The sequence below is a fragment of the Haliaeetus albicilla genome, chromosome Z, assembly GCF_947461875.1.
Source record: "Haliaeetus albicilla chromosome Z, bHalAlb1.1, whole genome shotgun sequence".
Classification (NCBI taxonomy): Eukaryota; Metazoa; Chordata; class Aves; order Accipitriformes; family Accipitridae; genus Haliaeetus; species Haliaeetus albicilla.
Genome location: NC_091516.1, coordinates 10,279,845 through 10,292,622, shown reverse-complemented (window position 1 = coordinate 10,292,622; position 12,778 = coordinate 10,279,845). Strand labels below are relative to the sequence as shown.

The window sequence follows — 12,778 nt, the reverse complement described above, 5'->3', positions numbered from 1 at the left end:
AACACAGCTATGTTTTTTCAAGCATCTTCAGAAAACAACCTTCTTAAAAGACTTTTGGAATTTGTAAGCTGCAGGGTGAAAAGCACAATACCTCTAACTTCCCTACAAGTTCATTTGTGTCCCTGCAGTACAGCTGGGGGACCATGGCTGCCTAAGAGTTCTAAAACATTCTTAGTTTGTCTTACCAGCCAGTACGAACGCTTGGTTCCCTAAGCAGAACTCAAGATGCCAATCTAACATCCATTCAGGGACATGTCAAGAAATATATGGGGAAAGGCTACAGTATGCTTTTTAGCCATAGCCATTCTATCACAATCCTTGCTGTTGCATAATTATAGCTATAAATATTCCTGGTACAGCAGTCTTATAATATCACTGTAAAATGGAAACAAGCAATCCTGATGACACATACAGATTAGATAGAATTTGATTCCCTTCAATGCACTGATGAACCAATAGAGGTGACTGAGCAACCATAATTTCTGAGAGGTATATCACTCTCCTACAACAGGCTAGCTCTGGATGCAGTCTTCAGGACTGGGAAAAGGCTATGAAATATCTTTTCCAATAGGACTGTGGCTCTGAAGAAGTCTCTAAAGAATAGCCTCTGCAAAACAGCTTAAAAGATAAACAAAGCTATTGGTACTTACAGAATGCTTTATACTAACACTGTTGGCAAAACAGCAGGGACAGAGAGTGGCAGTGCTAACAGGGCTGAAGCTTAAGACATCTCTGTGGCACTGACCTTTGTACCTTAAAGTTCCCCTTCCATTTTATTTTGTTTTTCTTTCAGATTCACTTCTGCTTGGCGAAGTGCCTAAGTGAAGGCTTGAAGGCTAGTCAGAGCACAGCTGCTCTGTGGAACCCAAAATGGAACCTTGGAATCAAGAAATCAGTCTTGTGTTTCTTACCAGTGAGCTGCTGGAGCTGAAAGGACTTGTGGGGAAGGAAAATGGGTGCAAGTGTTAGGGCCCAAGCGCTGACAAATCAGCAAAATGACAAAGTTGCCATCAGTGCAGCTGACCTAAGACACATTCAAACATCAGTGCCTGGATTCTGTGTTTTCTGTCTTGGTGTAGTATAGGCATAACAGATGCTCAGAGACAACACTTCCTAGTAATGTGTGTCTCCTTGAGGCAGAAAATTCACTTACTATGAAGACTGTAGACTGTAAATGCATCTTGTGAGAAATGCATGTGTGCAAATTAGCTTTTTGTGATTCTACAAGCTATACTGAAGAATCTGATGGGTCCTGGCTAAAAAAATGGAAAGCCTTCTGGTAAAGAAGCATTGCACGGTCCCACAACTGCAGTCATGAGTAGTATGACAAAGCAACAAACAACTTAAAAAAAAGAAATGAGGAAGTAAGGAAATTAACTGAAAGAAAAAGTGCAGTAAGGAAGGATGGAATAATAGGACTTGGAAACAATAGCTCAATATAGGGATTATTCTGAGGGAGTTCTTATACTCCAGCTTTACTCTTCATAGCTAAAATCAATGCTGCACCTTCTATTTTCAGTAACACCTATCTTGTTTCTCTTTTCAGTAGATCACAGCATCAGAAACTTGAAAACCAATATCACTTTTTTCTTCTTTTTAAACAGACAAGTATGAACTTAAAACATAGTTGAGGTAATTTTATAGCTGTAAATTTTCACAGCTGTTAACATTCTTCCTTTATGGCATATCTAACTGAAATCATGGTAACAAGAATCCTGACTCAAGAAAGTAGATTTTAAAGTGTTGCACCCCAATTTTAAAGACAGAGAGATACAAAAATGTATCAACAGGTATTTTTAAAAGCTTTCACAACATTTCTTTTTTTTTTTTTTAAATAAGTAGGAAATTGCACACCCTTTTCTCTAGAGAATGATTACATAAAAGGACATGGCAGATGTGACCTACTGAGGTGGTGGGAATTTCCACTGGTACTAGCAGGCATTGAAAACACTGTATCTTGCAATCCCTGACTGATGCAGAAGTCAATAGCTTTTTATTAAGTCACTAAACAGATGAGATCAGTAAAGAACTAGCACGGAAGAGAGTGACATGGCAGCAACACTGGTATTTAAGAAGGCAATGTTTTGGACAGCTGTGTGGTTCTGGTTTCCTATTGACTAGATCCAATCAAGTTCTCATTCGGTGTGGGACTTTTAGGCTATCCTTTAGAGACAGGTAAATCCAGCATTCTGAATTACCTTTGTGGAACGATATGCCCAATTTTCAGGTAGCACAATACTGAAGCTGTATGATGTCTCCAGATCTTCCTTTTATTTTCAATTATTTATGTTTTGTACAAAGCTCAGCATGGTAGCTTCTCATATTTATGAAATACATAATCCATATGACACTATGGAACATAAATGAACTATGTCACATACATAAAGTAATGTATTAAAATAAACCAATAAGGTCAGCATCAACATCCGCACTACATTAGCTGCTGTTAGAGAGAAGAAATACTCATCTTTGTTTTTGCTGCCAACAGGAATACAAAAAATGATCTACCAGTCCTCAAACTTCTCTAGTCTGCTCATTTTTGATAGGTAGGAGCATTTCTTGTTATTTTCAGTAAGTGGAGGATGAGAATGTATCAGATTTGACCTGTAGAAGGGCCTGGGTAGACTCACAAAAGGAATATAAAAAGTTTGTCCTGTTTTATTTTTTCCACATACTTTTAGCAGCAACCTATATTGTTATTACAAACAGGAAAAATGTATCTGCCAGCTCTCTCAGCACTACGGAAAGTAACTACGTAAGGAAACATAGATGAGGCCTGGTGAAGAAAGACCATTAGACTGAAAACAGGGAAACATGGGTAAACAGTGAATCCCACATTTCAGTGGTCCAACTTAAATGTTTATCAGTTAACAACCAGTTAATAACCATGAAAAGGTTTAAGTGTTAAAGTAGCAACAAGAGGACTAAGCTTTCTTCCTATAATAAGCAGAAAACAAAGCTAAAAACACCCACACCCTCTACTCCACTTTGTATGTATAAAACAAGCAATACAGAAAAATATATATGATATTATTCCAACTTTTTTGTATTACTGCTCTCATAAAAGACTGATTCTGATTGTTTTTGGAGAAGTCTTTATTGACCACACTCAGAACTAGTAACTTTTTTCCCAGAGTAATTTTCTTTATCCCACTATGCAGACACAAATTTTTCCAAACAGGAAACTACATACAATTACCCTGATAATGCACACAAAATTAAAGATTTAAGAATAAATAAAAAGGTACACACACAAATTGTCTTTTTACAATTTGCAGTTTATCTTTAGATTCAGAGCACTGTGTATGAGTCACCCTGGAGAATTTAACTCAACTCTACTTCAATAAATATCCATCTCCGATTTCTTATGGCATGTATTAGCTAGAGACTTATTTTCAAATATTATACGCAAGACTGAGTGAAGTTTAGGGAAAAATTTAAAAACTTACCTTCAAAAACTCTGAAGGCTTTCTTGCAGCTTGGTAGAGGCCATTTTGCAGAATTTGATTTTTGAAAATTTTCTTTTAACTTCAAATATTCCGTAGGGAAAAAAGATTTGGTAGAGTTGTTCAGTTCTACAATAATTAATGAGAAAAAATGTATAGATCAATGCTGTAAATATAGCAGTAATTTGCACATGTTTATACTACAACATGAAATGCCTTATCTACCATATAATCCTTGTTCTGATTACAACACCTCTTAAATTGTTTTAAAATCACATAAACCCAAGCATTTCCAGATACAGCAAGAACAAGTCTTAAACATGCTGTTTTGATTCTGCTCCTCTGAAACAAAGCATTTAGGAAAGATGATGTCAAATTCTAGCAAAATGAAGTACATAACAAATCATGCTATTGAAATTACAAAACTATGATGACTTCTATGAATGAAAATTACATCTATCAAACTGACTGTGGTATTAATTCTCAGTTCATATTGTTTTTTGTTTAACACGATCACTCAGTAACAGTCAGTAATGCAAGGAGAGGGGAAGAGTCTGAAAATTTTTTTGGAGATTTTTAAAATGTGGATTAACAGGAATTAAGAACACATTTGTAGAATGATTAATGACACATTGCAAGAGTTGACGTAACTTATTAATCTCAAGAAACCAGCTTCAAAACTAACCTACCCATAGCAATACAACAATGGAAAACAATTTAAAAATCACCATATTTTCCTACCACAGAAAAAAAATGATCTGCTGGTAACAGAGTTGCCAAGCTAGTAGTTAATGAGGCAAACTTCAACCCCCCCCCATTTTGGCCCTTCAAACCACCATAGCTCCAGATAAATATTAGTAATAGCAGCTGTTACCATAATTCCTTCTGTACCTTAAAAGAAAGAAAGACTAGGCCCTTCACAGATCTTTGAAAAGGCTTATGTATTATTACTTTACCTGGTTCACTGCAACTGTATATACTTTTTCAATAATCAATATTTTATGAAAGGATCAAATCTTTTTCTCTGGCAAATTTGAGAAAGCTAAACTTTTTGTGAATAGAAAGAAGAAAAAATTCCAAATGTCCTTTCGTTGCAGTAGTTTTTTCTATGTAAGAGGAAGGCATTAGCAGATTTGAAGCAAAAAATATATGCTGGTCTTATTCTACAAATTATCTTGTATTTCACCATGTCAGAACGCAGGTGGAATAAGGCTACACAACACATGCAGAGTACAGAAATCTCTAAATCCTTCTATCTCATTATGTTAGAACAGCACTACTGCACCCATAAACCTCTGTCACTGAAGGGAAAGAGGCCATTTTCTCTCCTAAAAGTAAAAGGAACAATCTGTGTATTTTTCACCAGCAGTTTTTAATTTTTATATAAGAGTTTTATATGCTACCGAACATATTTGGATTAAGGACTATTTGGATTCAGAGAAATAGCCTCTGATGAGACTCTGCTTGCCTCTCACAGCATCAACAGAGAGTATTTCAGTTTCCTTCTACAGGCCATACAAATTGACTCAGTTCTTTCAACTTTATTGTCCAAATGTAAACACTGAAACCTCTGGTGAGGCACCTAATTCCTGTTTTTCAGAAAAGGCAGTGCTGACAACTCTTAGACACTTTTAGAAGGTTGCTTGGTTAGGCTTTTAATGAAAGATCCTTTCAGGCTGGCCAGGCCACCTGTCTTTCTGTGTGTACGTGACCTTTTCCCTGCCATGGGCCTGGACCTCCTGTGCACAACTACTACACTGAATCTGTGTTTCTCCAAAGCGGTAGATTTATTGTACAGGAGCGCCAGATCTGGCCCTTCTTGAAAACAACATAAATGAAACTTTGTATGAATGGAAGTGTAGAAGCCAACCCCTGGCTAACTCTTTCCCCTGATAGGACAGGCATTTACAAGACAGAGTTACAGATCAAAAGCTATTGTCTTAGGTGTATCCTGGGCACCCTATCGTCTGACCAGATGTGAGTTTACCCTGATGGGAGAAGGGCTTTTAAGAAAGCCTTTCAGAAAGACGGGAATGCATGGCAGACACCACCAGAGCAACCTATCTGGACTGGAACTCATTCTCAAGGGAACCAGTGGAAAAGGCTCACTTGATCAAGGCAACCGGCCAGACGAAGTATCCTCGTGGGTCACATCTGGCTTTGTAGCTCTGGGTTAAGCACTCTTTTTCTTCATAACTGGTGGATAATTGACCTGTTAGCCTTCCTCTTTTTTTGACATGTTACATGCATCCTTCTGCTGCAGTTATGTTCAGTTTGTGAAACTGTACATGCTACAAAGTGAACTTCTGAATATATCCTGAAACGTTTTCTTTTTGAGATATCCTTGTAAAATAAAATGCAGTTATACAAAAGGAAAGCTGCAGAAAGTATTCAGAATAAATTAGTGAGGGAAATAAGACATCCCAGCTGTAGCATTAGAGAAATATGTAAAGAACACTAGCAACTGTGCTTTGCTGGCTGCACAAACCTGTAACAGCAGTGACTTTAGCATAACTTTTAAAAGGCTTAATAAATCTCCTGAGTAAAAAAAATATTTACTACCCTTTACATTGGTCTGGCACCATCCATCTTCCTTAATGTGTTGATTTTACTATATTCTCTAAGCATATTATATCATCATCAATATTTCTTGCTTGATTTAAAAGCTGCTTAATATGTTATGCACTGGGAAATTAAAAATTATTTTTCTTAAGTATAAGAAAACAAAGTAAATTTAGTGTATCTATTTTCAAACATATTGCTAAGTCAAGCATATATTGCTATATACTGAACAGCGAAATACAAGTAGCTGTAAGGCCATATGGATTTCTCTCATCTGAAGTTGTTAACACTAAACACATCTCATATACTGTTATGGCTCTCTATTTACAGTAGACTCTCTATTTACACATTTATGACACTATTTACACTTTGGCCACACAAATCCTTTTCCTCAAAAAACTACGTACCTTTTTAATATTTTCACAGGATAGGTTAGGTTGGAAGGGATGTCTTGACATCAACTAGTGCAACCCAGACTGCCTAAGGAGGGTCAGCTACAGCAGGCTGCCCAGGAGCGTGTCTTGTTGCGTTTTGAGTGTTTCCACAGACAGACACTCTACAGCCCCTCTGGGCAACCTGTTTGGCCACCCTTACAGGAAAAAAAGTGTTTTCTTGTGTTCAGATGGGATTTCATGTGTTTCAATTTGTGCCCACTGCCTCTTGTCCTGTCAGTGGGCACCACTGAGAACAGTCCGGCTCCCTCTTCTTCATTCCGTCCCATCAGGTATTTTTACACATTATATGTTAAGTATGCAAAGGCTACAAATAATCCTGGTAATATTTCACTTAAATGACAGTACTTTAAATGTGTTGAAAAGTTTTGCAAATACATTTTAGCAAGCATCTGTAGTCTTTCTTTGTGCTCTCCCAGTAGTATTTTACTGCAGCAAATCCTACACAGCTTTTAAAAAATTTAAACAGCCCTAAACCAACTAAAAGTAATTCTCTATTGGCGAAATACACTTCATCTGTACATCAAATCCAAAGGAGCATCAAACATAAAGCAAATGAAATGAAAACAGCTTGAAACCTCTATACACCAGCCAGGCAGGGTGCTGAGAGTGCTCAGGCTGTAGCTCTCCATTCATTTTCACTGCTGTAGTGCTGACATAGTCAGTCCCTATCCCTGGCCACCAGCAGCTCCCCAGTGAACTATCCTGGGGCAATTAGTTTGTCTGAAAAGTGTCTTCTTCCCACCCAAATGAGTTCTTATTTAGCTCCTGGTCTGCCATCAAATTATACAAAGTTGTGCCTATGCAGAGGAAGAGTCTGTGCACAACCAGAAATGGAAGCTGGGCAGCTCTGCTGATCAATGTGAAATCATACTTTAATCTGCATCCCCAACCTGTCATCATCACAGCACTCTCCCAGTTTAAAGAGGATTGCTGCAAGATCTCTGCAGCTCGCAAAAATAAACAAACACTCCTGCATGGCTGAGTCATTTCCATTACTTCGAGACCTGTCTATGCACAGTTTTAAGTGCTGTAAAGGGTCTACCTCCAGATATCATAGTGCAATTTCATCCATGGTGCTTGAATTTACCTTGTTAAGCTCCAGGCGTATAGACTGACTCATGCTGTTGCAGGTATCCAATCTACAGCACTACTTACCCTCTTCTATCCCTGTACCCATTCTGATATTAAAAAGCCCTTACCCACCATGTTTTCCAACTGCTAAAAGTCAGGAACACTAGAGATGAGGTTGTAAGAGGCAGGAAGGGAGAATTTAAAAACAAGATTAGTTAGGAGGATTCTATAGTTCTGCCAGCCTTTATTTTCACCTATAGATACATTAAAGCCATAAAACCAAGAAAAGAACTTTTTTGTGTGTGTCATTAAGTTAGTAATTTTAAAAATGCTTTTCTGGTAGGATATTTTGAGAAAATGTTTATTATGGTTGGAGTTTGTGATTATTTAGCAAGAGGAAACCAAAGAAATGCAAAATATCAGAACCTCACTTGAAAAATCAGAATGTTTTAAAATATGCATCCAGAATAGTTTCTTGCCACTGAAAAAGCCTGTGTGGAACAGTCCTAGGAAGAGTTAAATGCAAAGAAAACCTCACAGTGGAGTAACATCACCAAATTTTGCTCTGCATGCATTTTAGATGTGGCCCATTTCGTATTACTGTTTCTTTCTTTCTACTTTTAACTATATATTTATTCAGGCCAGAAATTCAGGAAGGAAAGCTATAAATATTTTTCTGTATTGTAAAAAGCTTTCATTTTTATACCTGTTTGGAAAAAGACTCTGGCAATTGTAGCGCGACACAGTGGACATGGAGTGCTGGCTGGATTGTCTTTGGCAAGCATCCTTAAGCAAGGTTCACAAAAGATATGGTGGCATGGATAGCACATGTAAGGATTGAAATAAACATCCAGGCACACTGCACAGAGATAGCTTTCTTTATCTCCTCTGAGTTCACTCTCATCATCTGTATGCAGGTTATCACTTGCAGTCTGCAAGAAGAAAAAGAAAAAGAAAACATCTTTTCACAGCTCAGCTCATAACTATTTTGGTTAAACCAGTTGGCAGGAAAGTGACTTTAAATAACTCTTAAAAAGTTGGTACACACTGGTGATATTCTTAATTTTTAATACAGGTTACTTTTAATGAGATGATGAAACATACTGATAAGACAGGAATGTCACAACAAGCACTCTGTGGGAAAGGAGAACAAAAATCATATAAGACAGTAAAAGAAGGAAATAACAAAACCAAAAAGGCTGAGTAAAACTGTACTATGATCAGATTTCTTCTTTTAAAATGAATTTTAACAATTTATTTGTAACTTTATTACGAAAATATGTGGTTCCTTTGCCAAGAAGGGCAAAACAAAACAAAAATCTCTAAAAATAACCTGTGGATTGTTCTGCTTTTGAAAGGTAATTTGTGAAGGGCAGGTTTCAGCAAGAGTAATGATTCACAGTTTGAAAGAAGCCACAACCACAGTGAAGAATCTAAACCTTAGGGTAGAAAGTCCAGGAATCCCTAACATCTTTGACAACTGCTTGTTTTTGCCAGCATGTAAGCTCCAAATTTTTTTTGCATTGATATATTTGTAGGGAGACATAGTTGAACTTCCCAAATGGTGTACATGCTATATGAGTGTAACAACTTGTGTATACTGCCAAGTTCCTGCTTTGCTCTTGTAAGATGACTAAACCTTTCCATGTAATCTGAAGATCTTATACTAATGGCATCCAGGGGTTTTGGCTTAAAGAAAAAAATATTTTTTTCATCTCCATGGGAGCGACACAAGAGACACTGACTTTGCTCTAGCTCCTCTATCCATTCTCTCCGTTTCACAGCTAACAGAACCCAACATAGTCCAATATCCAGGAGACCCACCAGGAAAGAACCAAGACAGAGAATCATGTCAGATGCTGCAGGACATCAAAACTCTTCTCTCATGCCCCTTGTTCTAAACTCCCAATCTTTGCCCAATGATCTCAGTTTAAGTGTCTTAATTCTAAGGTGCCTTGTAGTATCAGTGACTTCTTGCAAGCTTCAGTATCCATACTTAATACCCTCAGGCCCTTTGATCAACCACTGCTCTGTAGCTACCTCTTTTGCTAGTCCTGCAATGCTAGTCCTCCAAGTCCTTCCAGACATCTGTTATTGACATTAAGCACATCCGTTGATTAATTTCTACCCAATAAACACTACTCTGTGCCAGAGCAGCTGCTTGATTTGCATTTAATTTGCATACCCACTAGCTGTATATTACACAGGCCGCTTTTGACATTCATAGGGCATGGCATACAATCACTGCCTGATACTGGTATATCAAACACTAATGACAATTGTTATTTTGTGCCTACTGTAGAGATGGGAGTCTCTAGATCTGTTTCAGAGATGATTACATGTATGGTTTACTGGTTTGGACTTTTTTTGTCTCTCATTATAGGCAATCGTCTTCTACCTGGGATAGTGAACACTGCAGATAATGAATAAGCCTTAACAGTATGGGTACTGTGGAATGCATTTAAGAATACAGAGCAGAAGTATTTACCCATAATTTATCAGTTCTGGATAAGCACTTGTCCTGCCAGTCCAGCTCAGCCTTTGCATCACACTTTCCAGAGTACCAGGTGCCAGGAGGGCTTATAAATTCTGGCCTGCTATGACACAAATGCATGGAGACAGTTTAGGTTTAGCACTGTGTCTACACGTAAGCTTTTGTGCAACCCTAAGCACCAATAACTGTGTGTGTCTCGTAGCACTTACCTCAGCACTTACAACTCTAGCTTGATTTTCTCCATGCCCTACTTGAGATGCACCCAGAAAACTTCAGTGTGTACTGAAATTTACTGCAGAGACAACTAGACTGTACTGACAAGCAGCCAGTGTAGGTCTGGCTGGGACTAGCTTCTAGCTTCTAGCATCTACAGAAGCTAGTCCCAGACAGTTAACAACTGGGATTACTTCTAGCTCCATGCTGCAGGAAAGAGTGTTAGAGAAGCACTGTATTACAACTAATCAATAACACTGTTTAACCTAGACTGTCTCCACACTTACAGCACAGACAACCCATACCGGAACAGAATGGCAAAAGGTAATTGAGAGTTGATTACAATTAGGTAATTTTATAATGAAGGAAGCCTCATAATACCATTTCTTTGACAAAAAGTGGAAAATATTTGTCACAGAAAGTGAGGAAAGTAGTCTGAACTTAATATATGACAGAGATGACTTCAGCAGAAATTAGGAAACACTAATACATTGTGACAATACCAATCCCCTCCAACCCAGCCATGTAGACTTGGCAGTGTTAGGTTAATGGTTGGAGTCAATGACCTTAAAGGTCTTTTCGAACCTAAATGATTCTATGTCAGGACAAAATCATAACTAAAAGCTAGCACAAAACCAAAAGATGGACGGAGAGGGGGAAAGCAAGCTTTTGCTGGTGGTTTTGATGAGCACTGATCAGAAAGGAAATATACAACATGTATAGACGACCTGCCTGTCTCGTTGGCTCAAGTTAAACATCTTTCATGAGCCAATTAAGTAAATGAGGGAGCTAGAGGCAAAATGGCTGAGGACTCAAGGGTAATGGTTGGTTCTGAGACAGGTTTGTAATCACAGTAAGGTGCACAGACAGGAGAATCTCAGAGCCAACTGCAATTAGAAAGAAGATGAAAATTATTCTAATGTGCAAACTTGACTCTAGTTAAGAGTAATTTGCTTAGTGGATCAGAGGAAGAGCTGTCTTTTCTACAGCTTTGCATCCCTTCTCAAAAGACCTATCCAGGCACACAGCACCACTTAGTACTGCAAAGCTAAAATCAGAGCACTTCCTTATGCAAGAAGCTCTTGCAATAATTTAAACAGGCATTATTTTTCATTTGCAATTACGCAGTGCCTCTATGTTCCAACTAGAGCCAGAGCTTCGGTGTTTGAGAGCTTTACAAGCATAAACCAGAGTGTTGTTCTTGCAGAATTATAGTACAGACAAAATTGAGAAAGGCCATGTAGACATTAAGGACAGTGATGGCAGTAAAAGATTGCCAAATACTAACAGGAAGACCTTGAAAGCAAAACTACTACTCCTAAGAAATGAAAGAAGGAAGAGCCTTCAGAAGTTTCCATCTTTGCAGGTAACTTGGGAACTGCTAATGCTGACTGTATCACCTGATGGTAATCCCTGATATTTCACTGGTTGGATGGCAGAAGGATGTTAACAACAAAAAAGAGATGAACAGAGGATCAACTTCTGCTTGAAAAGCCTATAAAAAATGTTAACTAACAAGGAGTCTAATACAGTTTGGCTGGACTACATGAAAGTATTTGATTCAGTCCCACATTCAGAGAGAACACATGCACCAATGCATAACATGGTATCTAATGTAAGATTTACCTGTAATCATGTGAAAGACCTAGAAATAGTGGACACAGAAAAGATTCTATATGTATGCTACTAGTAATAGGAGGTTCAGAGTTAAATCTGTGCGTATGATCAGAACAGTGATAGAACTAAATAAAGCACAGGTAAGATTTGCCCCAAGATGCCAAACTACAAAAAAAACCTTGCAAACTTCATTTTAAACTGACCAATTTAGAATTCTTTGTAAGCTCAAAAATGTCCACAGTTAAAGGGAATGATGACCAAGAAAAAAACCAGTTTTATACTTCACGTGATTATCTTGCAAAGTTAATTGCCTGAAATAAAACTTGGAAAAAATAAATAAAACTGTATTTCATAGAAATATTAACCCAGCAAAAATTAATGATCAAAAGTGGAATTTTTTAAACGGCCTTGGACTTAAGTAAACATTAAAGTTTTCCATATATTTCATTTCTTAAACAGGAGAATGAAAGCTTAAAAATACCTGTCCATGCTTTGTCAATGCAAACACAACTCCAAGTTAATTAGTAGTTGGCATAATGCATAATAATTGTGCCAATAAATTGCCCTGAAATGACAGCAGAAGAATAATCTAAATGTCTCATAGTGCTACATTCTTCTACTAACCAAGAGTTAAAACAGAAGAATGCCATGGACTCTCTTTGCCCATCTAAATTAGTGTGAAAGCAGAGTCAGTGATAAGCCATTCAGCAGGGAGATGCCATTTTCAGGGGAGTGCTTTGCAGGGTTGTGGTACTAAGAATGAGAAATAATCTGTATAGTCTGGGATGGGAAGTGCTAAGCAGCACAGTGCTGTGCAGTATGGAGCACTAGAGAAACACCTAGCAGTGTGAGATGCTGGCCTGAGTAGTAATGTGCGCTGTGAAATGGCTGGGCATTAAATAGCACAAGACAGTGAGAAA

The 12,778-nt window shown here is 37.8% G+C and overlaps 1 protein-coding gene across 3 annotated transcripts in view; it reads right to left on the bottom strand.

Moving 5' to 3' along the window:
* RNF180 (ring finger protein 180) overlaps positions 1-12,778 on the bottom strand; it is an 83,276-nt gene that overhangs the window by 16,461 nt on the left and 54,037 nt on the right. For all 3 annotated transcript variants that reach the window (XM_069777245.1, XM_069777247.1, XM_069777246.1), the window contains 2 exons: positions 8,241-8,466; positions 3,450-3,575 (listed from right to left, as the gene is read on the bottom strand). In XM_069777245.1, the coding sequence (XP_069633346.1) occupies positions 3,450-3,575; positions 8,241-8,466 (352 nt within the window). The remainder of the gene's footprint in view (positions 1-3,449; positions 3,576-8,240; positions 8,467-12,778) is intronic.